A 22,687-nucleotide genomic window follows, 5' to 3' on the forward strand; every position below is an offset into this window, starting at 1 on the left:
CAACAAAACAAAAAAATAACCCGACATTGCGGTGGGGAACCTGTAGTCCCAGCTACTTGCCTCTACTCAGGCTGAGGCAAGAGAGTTGCTTAAGCCCAAGAGTTTGAGGTTGTTGTGAGCTGTGATGCCACGGCACTCTACCCAGGGTGACAGCTTAAGACTCTGTATCAAAAAAAATAAGAATACAGTGTATTAATATTTTAAGTATTTAGAATAGTGCCTGACAAGATACTAGGAAGGACTCAATAAATGTTGGCTAGTATTACACTTTTCACCCCTTTAAGTCTTCCTCTCTCCTTTCTCCTTGGCTGCCTATCCCAGCAGGTACTAGCATACCCACAGGTATTGCTTAGAGACCCATGTAAGCCAATCCACTCAAACAAAAGCTTCAAAACACTCATCTTCATACCACAGTCTCTAAACCACAAAGTGTCTCAGCAAAGATTTCCCTTAGTCTTATCTTTCCTAAAACCACAAGGCACCCATGGGAAAAGCCATACTTTTCTACTCTACTGACTGCATTTCTGTGTTTTTCTGCTAACTCCTTAGCATCTCCAGTGCTTAACACAAGGCCCAGCACACAGTAAGGGCTCAAAAAATATTTGTTAAAAGAATGGATGCAATTCTTCCTTCTCTATTACTCTGGTAGACATTGATAAGGTATCAAAAAGAGCAAGTTCAAAGCCCAACTATTCTATTTGCAAGATGTAGGATGCAGCAGGCATCCTTTCTAGAGCTTCAGTTTCCTCAGCAATAAACTGAAGACACAAACATCTTAAGCAACCTTACCTGTCTGCTGTCGGTATCAAATCAAACCAAACATTACACGAAAACCCTCTGAAAAGAATATTATACAGATTTCAGGTATTATTATTCTGGTATAGTGTATCTATTGCAACAATGAGTCAGATAAAGAGGAGATAATCTGACAAGAAGAAGCAATAAATGTTGACTTGAAAACTGTCTATTAAATAACCCATTCTTGCCGGGTGTGGTGTCTCATACCTGTAATCCTAGCACTCTAGAGGCTAAGGTGGCTGGATTGCTTGAGCTCAGAAGTTCAAGACCAGCCTGAACAAGACTGAGACCTGGTCTCTACTAAAAATAGAAAAAACGAGCCAGACACTTTGGCAGTCACCTATAGTCACAGGTACTTGGGAGGCTGACACAAGAGAATCACATGAACCCAAGACTTTGAGGTGGCTATGAATTGTGACACCACGGCACTCTACCCAGGGTGACAGAGTGAGACTCCCTCTCAAATAAATAAATAAGCCATTCTATGCATTCTCCTGGACTACATCGTGCTTCACATCTAAAGTATACACAGCAAAGGCCTTAAACCAACCTTCCTAATGCCTCCTAATGCTATAATCCTTTAATACAGCTCCTCGTGTTGTGGTGACCCACAAACATAAAATTATTTTCATTGTTACTTCATAACTGTAATTTTGCTAATGTTATGAATCGTAATGTAAATATCTGATATGCAGGATGTATTTTCATCGTTACAAAGGAGTTGCAATCCACAGGTTGAGAACTGCTGCCTTAAACCGAATGGTCAGAAGTACGAGGAAGAGATGCGGCAACTGAAGGAGGCAAAGAACCACTTACTTGGCTGGAGGCAAAGACAACATCTTGTGCATGGTGGAGGTCATTCTATCTCTGCCCAGACTGAAGGCATCCTTAGTCAAAGACACAGCTTCCTTGGTGAAGTCCACAGTGGCGTGTAAAGCCTCTTTAGTGGCACCCTTAGTCATGTGAATAGCACTTGACAATTCTCCCTCAACGTTCTTCAAAGGGATGAGCTCACCCTGTCCATTCACAGCAGTATCCTTGCCAGCTGGGGGCTTCAACATAGCTGGTGAGCTGGAAGCTTGAGTTCTGCTCAGTCTTTTGGCCTGTAGGGACTCAACAGCCTCATGGCCCTTCCCTGCCAAGTGGTGGGCCAGTGGACCTGAGTCATGAGGTTCTCCATTGCTATGTGGCCTCCCCTGAGATGCATCCAGATTTTCAATGCTACTATCCTCTAGGACCTTCTCTTGGCTTGCTGGGCCCTGATCTGAGGAGGCATCAGACTTTGGTTCCCGATCATCTGAAGGAGACAATTCTGAGCCTATGAGACTGGTGCTATCTGAACCTGCAGAGTCAGTATCAACAGCCCCAGGAGCAGGATGCATAAGCAGAGCCACTTCAGCACTGGGAAACAGGACTCCAATACAAACTGTCCAGTCTTGCTGGGGAGACCCAGTCATGGCCTCTGTATCCTTAGTCAGCTGCTCCTGAAGACCCTGCAGCACCTCCTTCAGGCGGAGCAGAGCCAAGTACTGGTAGTGGTCAAGCCTTACACAGATATGGGATGGGGAGTATACCAGCATGTGAATATCTGCTGCATCCTCCAGCTCTGTCAGGGGCCCTTTGTTATCCACAACACTACTGTCTTCTCTCAGAATTTTCATGACTTCTGGAAAGCCTGATAAACTTTTCAAATCATGCTCAGTCTTTGACCTCTGATGGTGCACAGATTCAGGGGCAAGGGCCTCAGATTGGACAGGACTGCCAAAACTGGCTGATGGTTTCAGCCTCCCCTCTGAGGCCAAAAGGAGATTCTGTGCCTGGGCTTGCTGCCAGCGGAGGGGTAGGCAGACCCAAATGGACAAGGGGAAGGGGGCCACAAAATTCAAGGTGTGGCCTTTGAAGTTCTCTGTTCCCTCAAAGTCCAAGGAGATCTGGGTGAAGTGGACAGACCAGAGATCCTGGGAAGCCTTAGGCCTCTGGGGAGGGATAGTACCAGACTGAAGCAGGTGGGAATCTATCTGGAAGGCATGGTGCAAAAAAAGCATGTGCAGAAGACTAAAGCCACCTGGAACCTTAGGAAAGTGATCATAGTTGGAATGAAAGAACTCAGCAGCAGCAAAACCCCGGAAAAGATTCTGGAGGTCTGAACAGCCACAATTTGGGGCATGACGTGTATTGGTGGCAATCATGCCTAATCCAGAGAAGACAAGGGCCTGGGGACGATGCAACTCTGCCTGTTCTCTCTTCTCCAGTGGAAAGCTCACCTTGAAAGACAAAATGAAATACAATTCAGAATGGCCATCTGAGTATCTCAGAACACTACTATTAACACACATATGAAAGCCCACTTGGGCTGTAGAACTGTTTTCTTACTTCTACCAAAGAGAACAGAACTGTGGAATATAGCAATTGCAAAAATTCAGCTGTGGCTACCAACAGGGGACATAAGTTCCACTCTCTCCCTACCTTCAAACGAAAGGCATCCAGTCGGATGTCCAAGTGTTCATCTTTCTGACTTGAATTTTCCAGCTTGTAGATAGCTTTGAACTGCTCTAAGCTATGATATAAATCCAGGCAAAAGAGGTTTCCCCAGAGCAAGCTGACAGGATCCATAGTAAACATCAGACCATTTAATTGAATGTACAGATTGGGACAAGGAACTACAAAAGCAGAGGGAAAAAAAAGAATCATCATATACAAAGCAACAGGTAGACTCTTAGTATCTAATATATTTATTTTATTATTAAGAGAGCAAAGATGCATATTTATACAGGGCAGAGGTTTTTTTTTTGGGTTATTTTGTTTTGTTTTGTTTTTGAGACAGAGTCTCACTATGTTGCCCTAGGTAGAGTGCTGTGGCGTCACAGCTCACAGCAACCTCAAACTCCTGGGCTTAAGCAATTCTCTTGCCTCAGCCTCCCAAGTAGTTGGGACTACAGGCACCCACCACAATACCTGGCTATTTTTTGTTGCTGTAGTCATTATTATTTAGCTGGCCCGGCTGGGCTCGAACCCACCAGCCTCGGTGCATGTGGCTTGCGCTGTAACCACTATGCTACAGGTGCCGAGCCACAGGGCAGAGTTTTTAACAAAGGTATGCTAAATTAACTTAAATACCTAAAACTCCTAAAAAAGAAAATATAAGTAGTACTCCAAAGCTGACAAATATGAAAAGCATTAGCTAGACAAAAGAAATGTTCAGTCCTTTTGTTTACCTGGAAGCTCCTGATTATCTGGGAAGTAATACTCTGTGAACTCAATATGAATGGCAGAGACCTGAGTGGGTAGGTTGTGGAGTTTCCGACTGCAGGAAAGGAGTGTAGATGGCTTCTTACTTGGTTGTCCAGCTGTAGAAACCTAAGGAATCACAACTTACTGTTAGCATCTATAGCAATCCATTCTGGGATTCCATTTCTGCTTAGGAAGCATAGGCCTGTACCATCCTTCCAAAGCCATCACGGGGAGTACAGTGCTTTTCATATTCCAGGCATTCTCATACCTGCCTCACACTATCTACAATTTAGTTTTTTCAGGAGAAGGTAACATATTCAGAAGAAAACTGAGAGAATTCCCAGTCCTGATCTCACTATACTCAGAAAGAAACAGATCAAATTGTCAACCTACCCTAAAGTAAGGGACAGTGCCTGAATTCATAAACTTTGATAATACTGTTCCAGATGTCTTCCAAGTGAACTGCTGTGCCCTTTTCCAACTATGTTTCCTCATGTCCTCACCTGGTGGATGTCCAGGTCATCCACCCGTACTACCATGCAGCTTGAGCGCAAGCGATTCCATGCTGGAGGCCAAAAGGCAGCCTGGCGACTCTGAGAGGGGTTTCTCTCAAGAGAATTCTTTCGAGGACTGGAGAGAGATTCTAAATAAAAATAAGAAGATGAAAAAGATTAGCAGATATATTCAACTCCATTATTAATAGAATCAGGAAAGGAAAACTCCTAAATTTATTTATTTTTAACTTTTTTTTAGAGACAGTCTTACTCTGTCACCATAAGTACAGTGCTATGGCATCAAGCTCACAGCAACCCAAACTCTTGGGTTAAGCAATCTTCTTGCGTCAGCCCCCTGAGTACCTGGAATTACAGGCATCTGCCACAACACCTGTGAGCCATGTAACGCCACGGCACTCTACCTGAGGGCGGTACAGTGAGACTCTGTCGCTACAAAAAAAAAAAAAAAAATTATATTCTCCTTCCAACCAAGAAAGGAGAATAATCAAGGTAACATCCTACTCAATAGAGAGGATGACAATTTCTCTACAACATTAGAGCTATACCTGAGGATAAAGAGGTCTCTGTAAGAAAAAAGTCACTGATGTCTCCCCATGAGGCATAGCTGGGCTTATTAGTAGTTCACTGCTGTATCTCCACTAGTTATTCAAAGATAATAATTACACAATGTGGCTTAGCACTTTGGGAGGCTGAGGTAGGAGGATCACGTGAGCTCAGTAGTTCAAGACTATCCTGAGCAATATAGCAAGATGATCTCTTCCCTACAAAAAAATTACCAGGATGTGGTGGCATGTACCTGTAGCTGTAACTACCTAGGAGACTGAAACAGGAGGACAGTTTGAGGCCAGAAGTTCAGAGCTGCAATGAGCTATAACCATGCCGCTGCACTCCTGCCTAGGCTATAGGGCAAGACCCTTTTACTATTAAAAAAATTTTTAATTAAAAAAAAGACCAGATAAATTGTAAGGGCTAAGTAACTGGAGTCCTCCAGTTCTCATAACCAACCTGCTTTCCTCCGGAAGGGAGAGTCTACGCCCAGGTGCCAGGGTGGTTTCAGATGCATATCCTCATGCCACTTCTCCATTTTATTCTGAAATTCCATCACCAGCTTCTGGGCCCACTGGCTGCGAGTCTCCATGGCCTCACAGTGCCGTACCCAGTGTTTGCAGCTATCACCTATTCAACAAAGAATCAAAAGGATTTTGGCCCAAGATCATGATGCAATGTTCCAATTTTTCCCTCTGTCAGTATAGTCCAGAATCTGATTCCTCACCCCCAAACCAGAAATCTCTGGGATAAAGCAAAATTATACAATGAGAGTTCCCAAGTTCTTCTAGATTCCATATGTAATTTTTCCCATAAGGCGCCCTAAAGGCCAGCTGCTGATTGCTGCCATCTTTGACCATGAACTACAGCAGAGGTTCTAAAACTAGTGAGTGTGAGGGCTTGAGAGTAGACTTAAATGCAACATCTCAGGCACTAACTCTCCTCCCACTTCCTCTTATCACTTCCTTATCACTGATAAAGAATCATTAGTAGTGGACCGTGCAGGTTTCTAGAAGATGTCCTCTTGAAGAGGAATATTGCTTATGCCTCTCTGAGCATGTGCTACAATTCCTTGCAGCCTCCTACTGAGCAGTCAGGGATAAACCCAGGAACCAGCCATCACTATGCTGACTATGCTAGAACCGACCCCATCCAGAATTCTCCTAACCTGTCCAATGGAAGGGGTAATAGTCAAATGCCATCTTGCGGAAGGTAAGCTGCATGGCACCACCTGTGAGTCTGTTTGCAGAGACACCTATAAAAAATACATAAAAATGAATAGCAGTGGAAGGAACGGCCAGAACACCACCTGTAGCAATGAAACGTCCTGTTGAAGCAGCTGACAACACAATGCAATTAAATCCTCAACAATAAAAAAAAAAAAAAACCGCCCTGATGTCAAGTGATTTGCAAAGCTGAGGGCCCCTTCTTTTGGGTTACAATAGCAAATAAGCATGCTCTAAAAAAATTCAAAAGGAAGTATATTCCATTATCTCTGTAAATGACTGCTATATTTTCAGGAAGACAAAAGAAACTATAAAACTCAAGATTCAGGAATCCCGATCTTGACTGACTGGTTCCCTAATAGTACTGGTTCCCTATTAGTACTAGTATTACCATCCTTCAACACAACAGCTGAAGAGGTATGACCTAAATTCCAAAAAAAAAAAAAAACTCACAAGACTTCCTTTCATGTCTTGTCCTCAGGGCTAAAGCCGTAATAATAGACAATCATTATATACTGTATACACTAAAAGCACTGCACACACAGGACATAAAATAAGCACACAGCAAATTGGAAGAAAATTCGGATTTTTAGCAGTAAGTCAAATATTGCATTATGTTTATCTTGAATTTATACTTAATTCTTACTTAATAAATGAACTTCCCGGGCGGTGCCTGTGGCTCAGTGAGTAGGGCGCCGGCCCCATATGCCGAGGGTGGCGGGTTCAAGTTCAAAACCAGCCCCAGCCAAACTACAACAAAAAAATAGCCGGGTGTTGTGGCGGGCGCGTGTAGTCCCAGCTGCTTGGGAGGCTGAGGCAAGAGAATCACATAAGCCCAAGAGTTAGAGGTTGCTGTGAGCCGTGTGATGTCATGGCACTCTACCCGAGGGCGGTACAGTGAGACTCTGTCCCTACCAAAAAAAAAAAATAAATAAATAAATGAACTTCCCATGTTTCTATCTTTTTTTTTTTTTTGAGACAGAGTCTCAATACATGGCCCTCGGTAGAGTGGCGTAGCATCATAGCTCACAGCAATCTCAAACACTTGGGCTTAAGCAATTCTCTTGCCTCAGCCTCCCAAGTAGCTGGGACTACAGGCACCGGCCACAATGCCCAGCTATTTTTTTGTTGCAGTTGTTTAGCTGGCACAGGCCAGTTCAAACCCGCCACCCCTGGTATATGTGGCTGGCGCCGTAACCACTGTGCGACGGGCGCCAAGCCCTATGTTTCTATTTTATCTCTTCAATTAGACTAAAGGATTATAAAAGCAGGCACTATTTCTTCTACATATGTGTACTGTCTACACCATACTATTCTGTATTTCCAACCTGTCCCTTATTAGTAGTATCTATCATAGAGCCTTGTAAGCAGTAGATGCTCAAACAATACAAGGGCAAACACCACAGAAATGAAGGAAAGGAAATACTATGGAATCCTCTAGGTGTCAGTTGGTATATCTCCACCCAGTAGCGTCATTTCCATTCAATCTAGATTTTGCCATCCCAAGTTCTGGACTAATAATCTTCCTACCAAAAGATTCACTTACTCAAGTGCTTCTGTTTCTTAACCTTTTCTTCATAATCAACCCCACCCCAGGAACCTTTTTAGACACTTTTTTTCTATGAGACAGAGTCTCACTTTGTCACCCTGGGTAGAATATCATGGCATCACAACTCACAGCAACCTCAAACTCTTGGGTTCAAGTGATACTCTTGCCTCAGCCTCCAAGTAGCTGGGATTACAGGCACCTGCCACAATGCCCAGGTATTTTTAGACATGGGGTGTTGCTCTTGCTCAGGCTGATCATGAATTTTAGAGCTCAAGCAATCTACCTGCCTCGTCTTCCCAGAGTGCTAGGATTACAGGCATGAGCTACCATACCCAGCCTCTTTTCTTTTTTTTTTTTTTTGAGACAAAGTCTCACTCTGTTGCCCTGGGTAGTGTGCCCTGGCTTCATCATAGCTCATAGCAACCTCAAACTCTTGATCTTAAGGAATCCTCCTACCTCAGCCTCCCAAGTAGCTGGGACAACAGACATTCACTACAACACCCAGCTAATAATTTTTCTATTTTTAGTAGAGATGGGGTTTCCCTCTTGCTCAAGCTGGTCTCAAACTCCTCTACTCAAATAATCCACCCATTTAGGCCTCCCAGAGTGCTACAAATGCAGGCATGAGCCAATATGCCAGCCTGGACATTTTTTTTTTTTGAGACAGAGTCTCACTATGTCAGCCTCAGTAGAGTGCCATAGCGTCACAGCTCACAGCAACCTCCAGTTCCTGGACTTAGGGCCAGGGGTCCTCAAACTTTGGCCCACGAGCCACATGTGGCAGTGTGCTTGTATTTGTTCCCGTTTTGATTTTTTACTTCAAAATAAGATATGTGCAGTGTACATAGGAATTTGTTCATAGTTTTTTTTTTTAAACTATAGTCTGGCCCTCCAATGGTCTGAGGAACAGTGAACTGGCCCCGTTTAAAAAGTTTGACCCCTGGCTTAGGCAATTCTTTTGCCTCAGCCTCCCAAGTAGCTGGGACTACAGGCGCCCACCACAGTGCCCAGCTATTTTTTTTTTTTTTGCAGTTTGGCCAGGGCTGGGTTACAACCCGACACCCTTGGTATATGGGGCCAGTGCCCTACCCACTGAGCTACAGGTGCCGCCCCTAGATGCTTTTTTTATAATGGAAGTTGACGCTGCAGCAAGTTATTACTACACACCCGCACTCCAACCTGGATGATAAAGAGATCCTATCTCAAAGAAGAGAAAAGAGAAGAAAAGACAAGGGAGAGGAAGGGGAGAAGAAATAATGGAAGTTTCTGACTCACAGACTTTATCTTGAAGAAAGGTTAAAAAAAGGCTTGGTGCCTATAGCTCAAGCAGCTAGGGCGCCAGCCACATACACGGGAGCTCACAGGTTAGAATCCAGCTCAGGCCCGCCAAGCAACAATGACAACTATAACCAAAAAAATAGCCGGACATTGTTGGCAGGCGCCTATAGTCCCGGCTACTTGGGAGGCTGAGGCAAGAGAATCACTTAAGCCCAAGGGTTTGAAGTTGCTGAGAGCTGTGACGCCACAGCACTCTACCAAGGGCAACAGCTTGAGACTCTGCCTAAAAAAATAAAAAAGGTTTAAAAAAGAAAAGGCAGGTGATACTCTTTTCCCCATCAATCTACCAACCTCCTCTCAGAAGCCTGAAGTCTAAAGCTGCTCCAGTTTGACTTTAAGAAACAGTGTTATTCCACTTCAAGCCAAGCTGACACCAATGATCTATGAAGTTTCCAATCAATTTACCTCTAATACCATGGGTAAGTGAGCATGTGTTAGTCCGCAGTCCCAAGATCTCAACTATCACATCCCTTAATAAAAAAAGTAGTAGATGCAGCTTTCAAGTAGTTTTTGGAGCAGCACTGTTCAACAGAATTTTCTGTAATGATGAACATGTTCCATGGCTTATATATTATACTGAGCACTTGAAATGTGGCTAGCACAAATGAACTAATTTTAATTCGTTTTAATTTTGTGTGGCTAGTGGCTACCATATTGGACAGACGAATCTATAGCAATTATATCTAATAGAAATACAATATGAGCTGGGCTCAGTGGCACATACCTGTAGTCCCAGCAGGACTCCTCCTAAGTAAATATTTTTTTTTTTTTTTTACGGCAGGAGGATTACTTGAGCCTAGGAATTTGAGACCAGCCTGGGTAACACAGTGAGACCCGATTGCAAAAACAAACAAACAAATACCAAAAGAAAAATGTAATGTGAGCCACATAAGTAAATTTTTTTTTTTTTTTTTGAGACAAAGTCTCACTCTGTCATTCAGGCTAGAGTGCAGTGGTGTAATCATACCTCACAGCAACCACAAACATCTGGGCTCAAGTAATCCTCCAGCCTTGGCCTCCCAAGTAGCTGGGACTACATGCAAACTACCACATCTAGCTAAATTTTTCTATTTTGAGTACAGACAGGGTCTCACTCTTGCTTAAACTGATCTCTAACTCCTGAGCTCAAGTGATCCTCCCACCTCAGTCTCCCAGAGTGCTCAGATTATAAGCATGAGCCACCATACCTGGCCTACATTAAGTAGCAGCAACATGAAAAAGGTTTTCAAAAGTCAAATTAGGGCAGCGCCTGTGGCTCAGTCGGTAAGGCGCTGGCCCCATAACCGAGGGTGGCGGTTCAAACCCAGCCCCGGCCAAACTGCAACCAAAAAATAGCCAGGCGTTGTGGCGGGTGCCTGTAGTCCCAGCTACTTGGAAGGCTGAGGCAAGAGAATTGCTTAAGCCCAGGAGTTGGAGGTTGCTGTGAGCTGTGTGAGGCCACGGCACTCTACCGAGGCCACGGCACTCTACCAAGGGCCATACCCCAAAAAAAAAAAAAAAACAAAAGTCAAATTAATTTTAATAATATATATTCTTTAAACCAATACACTCAAACAAGCTGTGGTATATGTATACCATGGAATACTATTCAGCCATTAAAAAAAATGGAGACTTTACATTCTTTGTATTAACCTGGATGGAAGTGGAAGACATTATTCTTGGAAAAGCATCACAAGAATGGAGAAGCGGGCGGCGCCTGTGGCTCAGTGAGTAGGGCACCGGCCCCATATGCTGCGGGTGGCGGGTTCAAACCCAGCCCCGGCCAAACTACAACAAAAAATAGCCGGGCGTTGTGGCGGGCGCCTGTAGAACCAGCTGCTTGGGAGGCTGAGGCAACAGAATCGCGTAAGCCCAAGAGTTAGAGGTTGCTGTGAGCCGTGTGACCCGAGGGTGGTACAGTGAGACTCTGTCTCTACAAAAAAAAAAAAAAGAATGGAGAAGCATGAATCCTATGTACTCAATTTTGATACGAGGACAATTAATGACAATTAAGGTTATGAGGGGGGGAAAACAGAAAGGAGGGAGGGGGGTGGGGCCTTGGTGTGTGTCACACTTTATGGGGGCAAGTCATGATTGCAAGAGGGACTTTACCTAACAATTGCAATCAGTGTAACCTGGCTTACTGTACCCTCAATGAATCCCCAACAATAAAAAACAAAAAAAAACAAAACAATACACTCAAAATATTATCACTTCAATATGTAATCAATATGAAAATAATTACTAAGGAATTTTACACCTTTAGTTTGTACTATGTCTTTGAAATCCAACATGTATTTATATTCTAGCATCTCAGTTTGGATCAGCCACATTTTAAGTGCTCAATTGCTACATGTGACTTAGTGCCTACTGTGTTGGACAGAACAACTCTGGAGAATTTTTGTTGTTGTTGTTGCAGTTTGGCTTGGGCCGGGTTCGAACTCACCACTCTTGGTATGTGGGGCTGGCACCCTACTCACTGAGCCACAGGCGCTGCCCAATTTTTTTTTTTTAGAGACAGTGTCTCACTTGGTCTCACCAGTGCCTGGGTAGAGTGCCATGGCATCACAGCTCACAGCAACCTCCAGCTTTTGGGATTAACCGATTCTCTTGCCTCAGCCTCCCAAGTAGCTGGGACTAAGGGTGCCTGCCACAAAGCCCAGCTGTTTTTTTGTTGCAGTTTGGCTGGGACCGGGTTTGAACCCAACGCCCTACTCACTGAGCCACAGGTGCTGCTCATCAATAATGTATTCTTTTTTTTTTCAATACTGTATTCTTAATTTAGACTTCTGAAAGAATTGAAACCAAAATCAGCCAACCAAACACCCAAAGCATTTATCTAACATTTTGACAAAATAACCAAATAAAATAATAATCATTTTAGTAATGAACTTCCAAAATGAGTGGATGGCAAATTATTTACTGTGGTGGTGAAGGCAATCTTTTTATTGTTTGTTTTTTTTGAGACATAGTCTCACTTTGTCACCCTCAGCAGAGTGCTGTGGTGTCACAGCTCATAGCAACCTCTAACTCTTTGGCTCAAGTGATTCTCTTGTCTCAGCCTCCAAGTAGGTGGGACTACCAGTGCCTGACACAATGCCTGGCTATTTTTAGATACCGGGTCTCACTCTGGCTCAGGCTGGTCTCAAAATTCTGAGCACAAGCAATCCACCTGCCTTGGCCTCCCAGAGTACTAGGATTATAGGCATGAGCCACTGTGCCCAGCCCCAGGCAGAAATAATCTTTATGCTGTGATTGCTCCTTTCTTCCCTCTCAGAATGAGAGTAGATGTGGTTAAAATTACTTCAAGATCAAGGAATAGCTAAGCAGAGGCAGTGCTGCTTGGCACCCCCAGGAAAAAAGGAAAAGAATAGGCAGGTCCCCCAAGGAAATCGAGTCTAGGTCTTACTAAGAGGCAAACAGCCTTCACAGAAGATAAGGCAGGAAGGGAAAAATCAACCATATGTGTGCACCGAAACCAAGAGCTGGTGGCAAAGAGGAGTATAACAGGAACATAAAATAAAGGTTGGGCATGTTAGCTCACACCTACAATCCCAGACATTAGGATGCCAAGGATCACTTGAGGTCAACAGTCTGAGACTAGCCTAGACATCATAGCAAGATCCTATCTCTACAAAAAATTTAAAAAGCTGGCTGGGTGTAGTGACATACACCTATACCTACTCAGGAGGCTGAGGTGGGAAGGTTAATCAAGCCCAAGAGTTCACAGTTGCAGTGAACTATGATTGCACCACTGCACTCTAGCTGGGCAACAGAACAAGACCCTATTTCTAAAAAAAGGAAAGGAAAAAAAAAAGGATCAGAGACAGTATGGAAAGAACAAGCAGCAGAGTAATAATGCCCAATATCTACCGTAATTCAGATCTTTCAAGTTCAGTATATTATCTCATTTGAACCTAGTGAGATAAATGAATAAAATATGATTTAATTCAATCTTCAAAGTGAATGAGTAAGATACAATTTAACTCAACTTCATAAATGAGGAAACTGATAAAGGTTAAGTGATTTTCCCCAGGCTCATGAAGAAATGAGTCAATTACATTTTTTTCCATTCTGAATAAATGTATATGTGTATATAATACCAATTGCTCTGAGTATGACAAGAACACAAACAGAATAACCTCCCTGCTTAGGGAGAGCACACTGACACACAATAAATATTTTAAATGACTCAAAAATATGAAAATTCTGAGGTTTCCTATAGTTGAATTAACTTTCCTAAAATCTTATACCAGTGGTTCCCAACCTCTGGCAATTATTAGCATTGCTCAACAGACTTTGGGGAGAGAAAAAATAAGTTCACTCTGCCATCACTTGAATGCTAATACTAAAGATTCTGATTTAGTGAGGTTTGGGGAGAGACCTAACATCTGTATTTTATTAAATATGACAAGTGGTTCTACTGCATCCTAAAGGCTGAAGAGCACTTCCTCAAACTAACAGAGAGAGCAACCACAAGAAAGCTGAAGCCCAAGAATGCCTGTAATTAAGGGAAGCCTACTCACTCTGGAAAAGAGCCTTCATTTCTAGGCTTTTCCCAGAGCTCCACAGTGATGTGGACCACCAAGCCCAGGCTCAGGCCTCAAGCGGTAGATACCTGGCTCTCGTGACTGACTATCATCACAAATGTGCAGATCCAGGCGGGAGATGAGCAGATGATAGGAGGACTCTTTCACATCAAATTTCTCAAAGTATTGGCTGAGGCGGCTGCTGCTGCTATTGCTGTTGGCCTGGCTGCTACCAAACGCCTGGGTCCAGGACTGCTGGGCACTGGGAGCAGGTGGAGTAATCTACATGTTAAAGAGAAAAAAACAAGAAGTCCACACCCTGGAAGTCTCCTCTGTAGGTTTCAAGCTTTAGTTCAGCCTGAAAAAAATCATAGTTTAGGAAGTTGCCCTTTCCCTCTCATAGGTGTTTGCCTGGCAATTCACTTAGGTTTATCCCAACTAAATAACACAAACTCCAAAAAGTCTAATTATAATCACTCTAGTAACTGTCAGAGTACTGTTCTGAAGTCTGAATTGCCCTCCAACCTCTCACCCACCAGGACTTGGTTGACTGATGCTAAAACACCTCCTTTAAGAAGTCTTCCCTAAATGCTTTCTTTCAGCCTCAATAGTTAGATGCCTCTTCTTTGGGCTCTTTTGACACAGTGTTTACCTCTATTATGTCACTTATCAGGCCATGTTGTAATAACTCATTTATGGTCCATCTTTCAAAGCAGTGAGAGCCTCAAAGACAGGAATAAGAATTTATTCCATTTTTCCTCTCCAGTGACTAGTATTGTATACTTAATGCACTGGAGGCATTCAATGAACAGAATGAAAAACAAGAGGTGCATACACAGTCTATAAACACTGAGAAGTAAATGACAACTCCCCCAAATAAAGTCTAGATCCCACCTACATTGGTATGAGTTAGGTCTGGTTTATTGTCTCTCTAGCCACCAGAGGTGTCTGTTTTGTCTATAACCTGTATAGGTTCAGGAGCCAGGCTTTTTCTTTGTTGGGCTGACTTCTCCATGGCTTCACTCAGCGACTCTGCATACTTCATCATAGCCTTGAGCTGTGAGTCAGTCAATACCCAGAGCAGGTCATCCAACAGGAACATCAGTTTGGAGGCTATCACATTGCAATCTTTGGTCTATACAGGCCACAGAGAACATAAGGTTTATTGCCTTGTATCATTCCAGCTTTTCAAAGTGACTGATGCACAGTAAGTTGCAGAGGTGGCTGTTCAATCTCCAGTATGGGAAAGGAAAGCATCAAGCACCTTGGAGTGTCAATTTCTTACAAAACTACTAAAGTTTGCTTAATTAACAAAAAGAAGGCACGGCACCTATAGCTCAGTGACTAGGGCACCAGCCACATATATCAGAGCTGGCAGGTTCAAATGCAGCCCGGGCTTGCCAAACGACAATGACAACTACAACCAAAAAATAGCCAGGCGCTGTGGCAGACGCCTGTAGTCCCAGCTACTTGGGAAGCTGAGGCAAGAGAATCGCTTAAGCCCAAGAGTTTAAAGTTGTTGTGAAGCCACAACACTCTACCTAGGGTGACATAGTAAGACTCTGTCTCAAAAAAAAAAAAAAAAAAAAATAGCAGCCACAGTTAACTGCCTATGTCAGTGATCCTACATATGGATAAAAAATGTGGTTTCCAGCCCACATCTGTAATCCAACCCCTCTGGGAAGCCAAGGAGGGAGGATCCCTTCAGCCAGGACTAAGCAAGAGCAAGACCTTGTCTCTATTAAAAATTGAAAAATGAACTGGACACTGTGGTAGGTGTCAATAGTCCCAGCTACTTGGGAGGCTAATGAAGGAGAATAGGTTGAACCCAGAAGTTTGAGGTTGCTGTGAGCTAGGCTGAAGCCATGGTGCTCCAGCCTGGGCAAAAGAATGGACACTCTGTCTCAAAAAAAAAGTGGTTTCTAAAACTAAAAAAAACAGGGAGGTAGAAATGTTCTCTCACTAGTGGACATTAGGCCCTCCCACTTCAAATGTCATTCCAGAGGCCAATAACATACTAAATAGTGAAAGAATACCAACTCCCAGGGTGCCTAAGAGAACAAAAGATAGACATTTTCATCATGACAGAAAATATTTACTCTTCTCTTGAGGGCTATTTGGATTCTGCCTTGGTTGGTAATAAGCCTCAATGGAGTGGTTACAGGGTCTTGATCACCATTGTCTGTAGCATCTGCCTCAATTCGAAGTGTTTGCCAAGTTATTTCCTTAAATGTTAAAACCTAGAAGGAGAGAAAGTAAAATTCTTTAACTCTGTGGATGAAATTAGCTAAGAGGCAGGAAGACCGAGGGAAAAGGACTGGCAAGGTAGACTACCACCACTCCCAGTTGTAATCCTAACAACAGGAAGCACTGCATCAGAATCCATAAGTGAAGAAAGGATGTAAAAGGATGTAATAACTCAACAAAAAAGATTCTGGAGTTCCCAGGAATGGGGAACATTTAAGGAAATCCACAAAGCAGGAATAATACCTTTAAGAATTAATATGCCTAACAATTGCAATCAATGTAACCTGGCTTATTGTACCCTCAATGAATCCCCAACAATAAAAAAAAAAAAAAAAAAGAATTAATAATACTTCAAATTACTCCCTACTCTCCCTTGACAATGACTGGCTTTTACCTCTCCTCGGTGGGGATCAGTGATGCGAGTCAGGCGTAGGTCACTCTGCTGCCAGCTGGGGTTGACGCTATACCCTTGGAGCTGCCACAATTCAAAAGAAGCATGGAAGGCCTTAGAATGAATCTTGATGGTGATGGAATTGACAATGATGAACATTCCTTCTACCACCTTTTCAGCAAAGCCATATTCACTACAACAAATAAGGAAGACCAATGATCAGAATCATGTGAGACTTTATGCATAGTCTTTACACTGGAAGACATCAATTTTAGTTATTGGGTGTTAGGACTACAGATGATTATTTTTCTTTTTATTTCTTATTTATAAAATTTCTAATGTTTTTCCCCAAATTAGAAACAATGTTCTGTTACCCAGGCTGGAGTGCAGTCATACAGCTGGGTTCAAGTAATCCACTCACCTCAGCCTCTCAAGTAGATAGGATTATAGGTGCATGCCATCATCCCCTGCTAATTTTTCTAGAGAGAAGGTCTGACTATGGTAGGGCATGGTGGCTCATGTCTGTAATCCTAGCACTCTAGGAGGCTAAGGAGGGAGGATTGCCTGAACTCAGGAACTCAAAACCAGACTGGGCAAGACTGAAACCCCATCTCTACTAAAAATAAAAAAAGAACTAGACAGGCATTGTGGCAGGAGCCAACAGTCCCAGTTACTCCAGAGGTTGAGGGAAGAGAATTGCTTGAACCCAAGAGTTTGAGGTTGCTGTGAGTTATGATGCCACAGCACTCTACCCAGAGCAACAGAGTGAGACTCTGTTTCAAAAACAAAAATGTAGAGGCTTGGCGCACGTAGCTCAGTGGCTAGAGCGTCAGCCACATACACCAAGGCTGGAGGGTTCGAACCCATCCTGGGCCTGTTAAAAACAATGACAACTACAATCAAACTATAGCCGGGAGTTGTGGCAGGCGCCCGTAGTCCGAGCTACTTGGGAGGCTGAGGCAAGAGAATTGCTTAAGCCCTAGAGTTTGAGGTTGCTGTGAGCTATGACACCATAGCACTCTACCAAGGGCAACATAATGAGATCTTGTCTCAAAAAAAAAAAAAAAAAGTAGAGACAAGATCTTACTATGTTGCCCAGGCTGGTTTCAAACTCTTGGGCTCAAGTGATCTCCCACCTCAGCCTCCTGAGTGGCTGGGATTGTAGGTGTGAGCTACTGCACCCAGTTACAGTACACTTTCTTTCTGAGACAGTCTCACTATGTTGCCCTCAGTAGAGTGTCGTGGTATCACAGCTCACAGCAACCTCAAACTCTTGGGCTTAAGTGATTCTCTTGCCTCAGCCTCCCAAGTAGCTGGGACTACAGGTGCCCACCACAATGCCCGGCTATTTTTTTTGCTGTAGTTGTCAATTGCTATTTGGCAGGCCCAGGCTGGATTCAAACCCACTGGCTCCAATGCATGTGGCTGGCGCCCTAGCTACTGAGCTACAGGTGCCGAGCCTACAGTACTCTTTTTAATGGGAAGTTTCTTTTTTAAAAAAATGGAATAAGGCAGTGCCAGTAGCTCAGTGGGTAGGGTGCCGGCCACCTACACCGAGGCTGGTGGGTTTGAACCCGGCCTCGGCCAGCTAAAACAATAATGACAACTTAAACAAAAACAACAACAAAAAATAGCAAGGCATTGTGGCAGATGCCTGCAAGGCTGAGGCAAGAAAATTGCTTAATCCCAAGAGTTTGAGGTTGCTGTGAGCTGTAATGCCATTGCACTCTACCCAGGGCAACAGCTTGAGACTCTGTCCCCCTGCCCTCCAAAAAAGAATGGAATAAAAGCAATTATCTTTTCTATCAGAAAGAATTAATTTTATAGCTTTTTATAGCTTACAAACTACCTGAATAAATATTTGGATATGGGCTATGAGGGGAGATATAATGCCAGAAAGGAGACACAAGTTTTCTATAACATCTTCAAAGACAGAGCACACTCTGCAAAGGTAGTAGAAAAATAAAAGTAGTACAGGCAGGGCAGTGCCTGTGGCTCAGTGAGTAGGGTGCCGGCCCCATATACTCAGGGTGGCAGGTTCAAACCTGGCCCTGGCCAAACTGCAACAAAAAAATAGCCAGGTGTTGTGGTGGGCGCCTATAGTCCCAGCTACTCGGGAGGAAAGAGAATTGCCTAAGCCCAAAAGCTGGAGGTTGCTGTGAACTGTGACGCCACAGCACTCTACCAAGGGTGATAAAATGAGACTGTCTCTAAAAAAATAAAATAAAATGAAAGAAATACAGGCAATCTGTGGCTAGAATAAGAGATTTTAAATTGTAGGCTTGACACCCATAGCACAGTGATTACAGTGCCAGCCACATACACGGAGGGTGGCTGGGTCAAACCCGACCCAGACCAGCTGAACAACTGCAACCAAAAAACAGCTGGGTGTTGTGGTGGGCACCTGTAGTCCCAGCTACTCAGGAGGCTGAGGCAAGAGAATCACTTAAGCCTAAGAGTTGGAGGTTGCTGTGAGCTGTGATGTTACAGCACTCTACTAAGGGTGACATAGTGAGACTCTGTCTCAAAAAAAAAAAAAAAAAAAAAAGAGGGGCGGTGCCTGTGGCTCAAAGGGGTAGGGCACCAGCCCCACATGCCAGAGGTGGTGGGTTCAAAAAACCCAGCCCCGGCCAAAAACTGAAAAAAAAAAAAAAAAGAGATTTAATATTGTAAAATCTACTCAAGACCAGTCCCATCTCTACTGTCAAATATAGTCCTCTCTCAGAGTGGGGATGGGGGAGGATCAGTTACATGATACCACCCCCTGCCACTTCTGCAAATACCAAAGCCTGCACATACTTAAGTCTACAGTCAGCCCTGAAGAACACATATATACACACACACACACACACACACACACACAAACATTATGTACAGGAAAAGTTGGCCTTCCAAGTATGTGATTTCCAGTGACCACCACTACCAATACCACCACCACTGTACCTTCCTGTCCACAATACTTTCTATCATAATTTGGCTGGAAAAATCCATCCTGGACCCAAGCAGTTCAAACCTGTTGTTCAAGAGTCCACTGTACTTTCCCAAGAGTATAGCTATACTTCTACCATAGAGGCCAGAAATGCCAAAGGAAGAGGAACAAGGAACATGTTAAAGGCCCTCTGGATGCAGAAAATACAGCAATTCTCGTCATGTAGGTTAAATCCCTTCTCATAACAAGAGATAAAAAAAGAGGTCTGGAAATTCAAACTGAAAAATATATCTACATTTACAACTTATATCACAAAGAACTAATATCCCTAATGTATAAATAACTTCAAAAAACTGAGAAGAAAAAGACCAAGAGCCCAATAAAAATGGGACTAAGTATGGACAATTCACAAAAAAATAAATGCAAGTAGATATCAAACATAAAATGGTGCTTAATCTCATTTATAAATAAATTAAAACTACTGAGAATCACTTGATTTATGACAAAGATGACAGTGCAGTGGTGAAAAAGATGGCCTTTTCAATAAATAGTGCATGCTTAGTTTGGGGAATATCAATAAAGAAAAAATAATATTGACCCCTACTTTACCTCAGACAAAACAAAATTAGTTGCAAAATGGATTGGAGATCTAAATGTGAAAAGTCAAACAATCAAGCTTTTAGAAGAAAACACGGAAGAATGCCTTTATGTCTTAGGACAGGAAAAGATTCCTTAAACTGGATACCGCGTACAAGAAGTGCTAACTACAATGGTGGAAAAAAGATATACTGAATTACATTAGAATCAATCATTTCTGTTCAACAACAACAAAACCCATTAAAAGTGACAAGTATCTTCTACTCTGTACAAAGTAGAAGATACCTGCAATACATGCATCTAACAAAGGACTTGTTTCCAGAATATATTTAAAAACTACACATTAACAGGAAAAAGACAAACAAACTAAAAGACAAATGAAGAAAACACACAGGTGCTTTATGAAATAAAATATCCAAAATTGCAACAAACTAATCATCAGAAAAATGCAAACTATTATATAACGTGATATAAGTACACACTCATCAGAACAGTTAAAATAAAAAGATAGAAAATATGTGCTACCACGGATATAAAGCATCTCGAACTTCTATGCACTACTAACAGGAAAAGCTGAAAAACCACTATGAACCATCTAGAAGTATCTACGAAAGCAGAACCTATACACAGCCTATAACCCAGCAAATCTACTACTAGGTATATATAAAATAGAAATGTATGCATATGTTCACAAAAGGATATATACAAGAATATTCATAGCAGCACTATTCTTTGGTGTATGGGTCTATGGGTTTTAACAAATGGTACAGTCATGTATCAACCTCCACAGTCAGGACAGAGAACAGTTTCATATAGCAACACTACACTTAATAGCCAGAAATGTCCATCCAACAGAATGGATACACACCAAATGTCCACACCAAATGTCCATCCAACAGAATGGATACACTATGACATATTCATGTAATAGACTACTATACAGTGGTTAGGATCAATGAACTACAAATATATATAACAAGATGGATGACTCTCACAAACACATTGCATTAAGGCAGCTAAACACAAATGACTACATTCTATACATTTCAATTATATAACTTTAAAAGAATAAGACAAAACTAATCTATGATGTTTGAAACCAGGATAAAAGTTAACAATATTTGGGGATGAGTATGACTAGAAAGAGCATAGGAGGCTTCAGTGAATCTAGAAGTAGTCTGTTTCTTTAATGTAATTTTGTAAATAATCGCTGAATTTATGATTTATGTGTCTCAATACGTCATACTTCAATATAACTTACAAAAATACTGCACTAGAGTATCACATAATCTATCAGATTAGGCAAAAATCTTAAAAGTTTGACAATATTCACTATTGGCAAGGCTCTGAGAAAGAATTCTCTCATACAGCAGTATTTATTCAAATAACACACATTGGCCTTTTAACCCACTAGTCCCATTTCTAGGACTCAATCCCAAAACATGCTAATGAAAAAAGTAGAAACAACCCAGTACATCACCTGATGAAGGAGTAAATAAAATGTGATATGAAGGAGTAAATAAAATGTGATATATCTAGACCAGGCACAATGGCTCACGCCTGTAATCCTAGCACTCTGGGAGGCCGAGGTGGGAAGATCACTTGAGCTCAGGAGTTTGAGACCAGCCTGAGCAAGAGAGAGACCCCATCTCTAACAAAAATAGGAAAATTAGCCAGGTACTGTGGCAGGCACTTGTAGTCCCAGCTACTCAAGAGGCTGAGGCAGGAGAACTGCTTGAGCCAAGGAGCTTGAGGTTGCTGTGAGCTAGGCTGAGACTATGGCTCTCTAGCCACAGCAATAGAGCAAGATTGTCTGAGAAAAAAAAAGGTGACCGGGCAGCGCCTGTGGCTCAAAGGAGTAGGGCACAGCCCCATATGCCGGAGGTGGCGGGTTCAAACCCAGCCCAGGCCAAAAACTGAAAAAAACAAAAAAAAAAAGGTGATATATCCATACAACAGAATATTATTCAGCCATAAAAAGGAATAAAGTAGGGTGGCACCTGTGGTTCAGTGAATGGGGTGCCAACCCCATATACCAAGGGTGGCGGATTCAAACCTGGCCTCAGCGAAACTGCAACAAAAAAATAGCCAGGCCTTGTAGCAGGTGCCTATAGTCCCAGCTACTTGGGAGGCTGAGGCAAGAGAATTGGCTAAGCCCAAGAACTGGAGGTTGCTGTGAGCTGTGAAGCCACAGCACTCTATGGAGGGCGACAAACTGAGACTCTGTCTCTAAGAGAAAAAAGGGAATAAAGTACTATTACATGTTACGTGACTAAACCTTGAAAACATATTTTTTGTGTGATTATTAATGATTACTTCATTGAAAACATACTAAACGAAAGAAGGCAATTACAAAAGACCATACAGTATATGATTCCATTTATATGGAATGTACAGTATAGGTATAGAAAATTAGTGGTTGAGTTGCCTAGGGCCAACGCTGGAGAGAATGAAGAGTGATTGTCAATAGTTTTGGGGTTTCTTTTGGGTGATGAAAATGTTCTAAAATTGATTGTGGTCATGGTTGCACATCACAGTGAATATAGTAAAAACCAACGAATTATAAATTTCAAATGAATGAATTTTACAGCATGTGAATTACATCTTGATAAAACTGTTTCCTAAAATATGCTGGCAAAATACTAACTGACTTATGAACATGGTCACTAACTACTGATCCATTTGTTACAGCAAAAACTGGAAATAATCCAAATAAGCTGGGCTTGGTGGCTCACGCCTATAATCCTAGCACTCTGGGAGGCTGAGGTGGGTGGATAGTTTCAGCTCATAGGTTTGAGACCAGCCTGAGCAA

At 42.6% G+C, this 22,687-nt stretch overlaps 1 protein-coding gene across 1 annotated transcript in view; it reads right to left on the reverse strand.

The window, feature by feature from the left end:
- Positions 1 to 22,687, reverse strand: part of BLTP3A (bridge-like lipid transfer protein family member 3A) — a 95,515-nt gene that overhangs the window by 22,089 nt on the left and 50,739 nt on the right. The window contains exons 5-14 of the mRNA XM_053603228.1: positions 16,353 to 16,542; positions 15,811 to 15,951; positions 14,676 to 14,846; positions 13,801 to 13,993; positions 6,259 to 6,345; positions 5,550 to 5,720; positions 4,533 to 4,672; positions 4,014 to 4,155; positions 3,265 to 3,458; positions 1,615 to 3,062 (exon numbers count right to left, since the gene is read on the reverse strand). Of these exons, the coding sequence (XP_053459203.1) occupies positions 1,615 to 3,062; positions 3,265 to 3,458; positions 4,014 to 4,155; positions 4,533 to 4,672; positions 5,550 to 5,720; positions 6,259 to 6,345; positions 13,801 to 13,993; positions 14,676 to 14,846; positions 15,811 to 15,951; positions 16,353 to 16,542 (2,877 nt within the window). The remainder of the gene's footprint in view (positions 1 to 1,614; positions 3,063 to 3,264; positions 3,459 to 4,013; positions 4,156 to 4,532; positions 4,673 to 5,549; positions 5,721 to 6,258; positions 6,346 to 13,800; positions 13,994 to 14,675; positions 14,847 to 15,810; positions 15,952 to 16,352; positions 16,543 to 22,687) is intronic.

Source organism: Nycticebus coucang, chromosome 9 (genome assembly GCF_027406575.1).
Source record: "Nycticebus coucang isolate mNycCou1 chromosome 9, mNycCou1.pri, whole genome shotgun sequence".
In the NCBI taxonomy this organism is placed as follows: domain Eukaryota; kingdom Metazoa; phylum Chordata; class Mammalia; order Primates; family Lorisidae; genus Nycticebus; species Nycticebus coucang.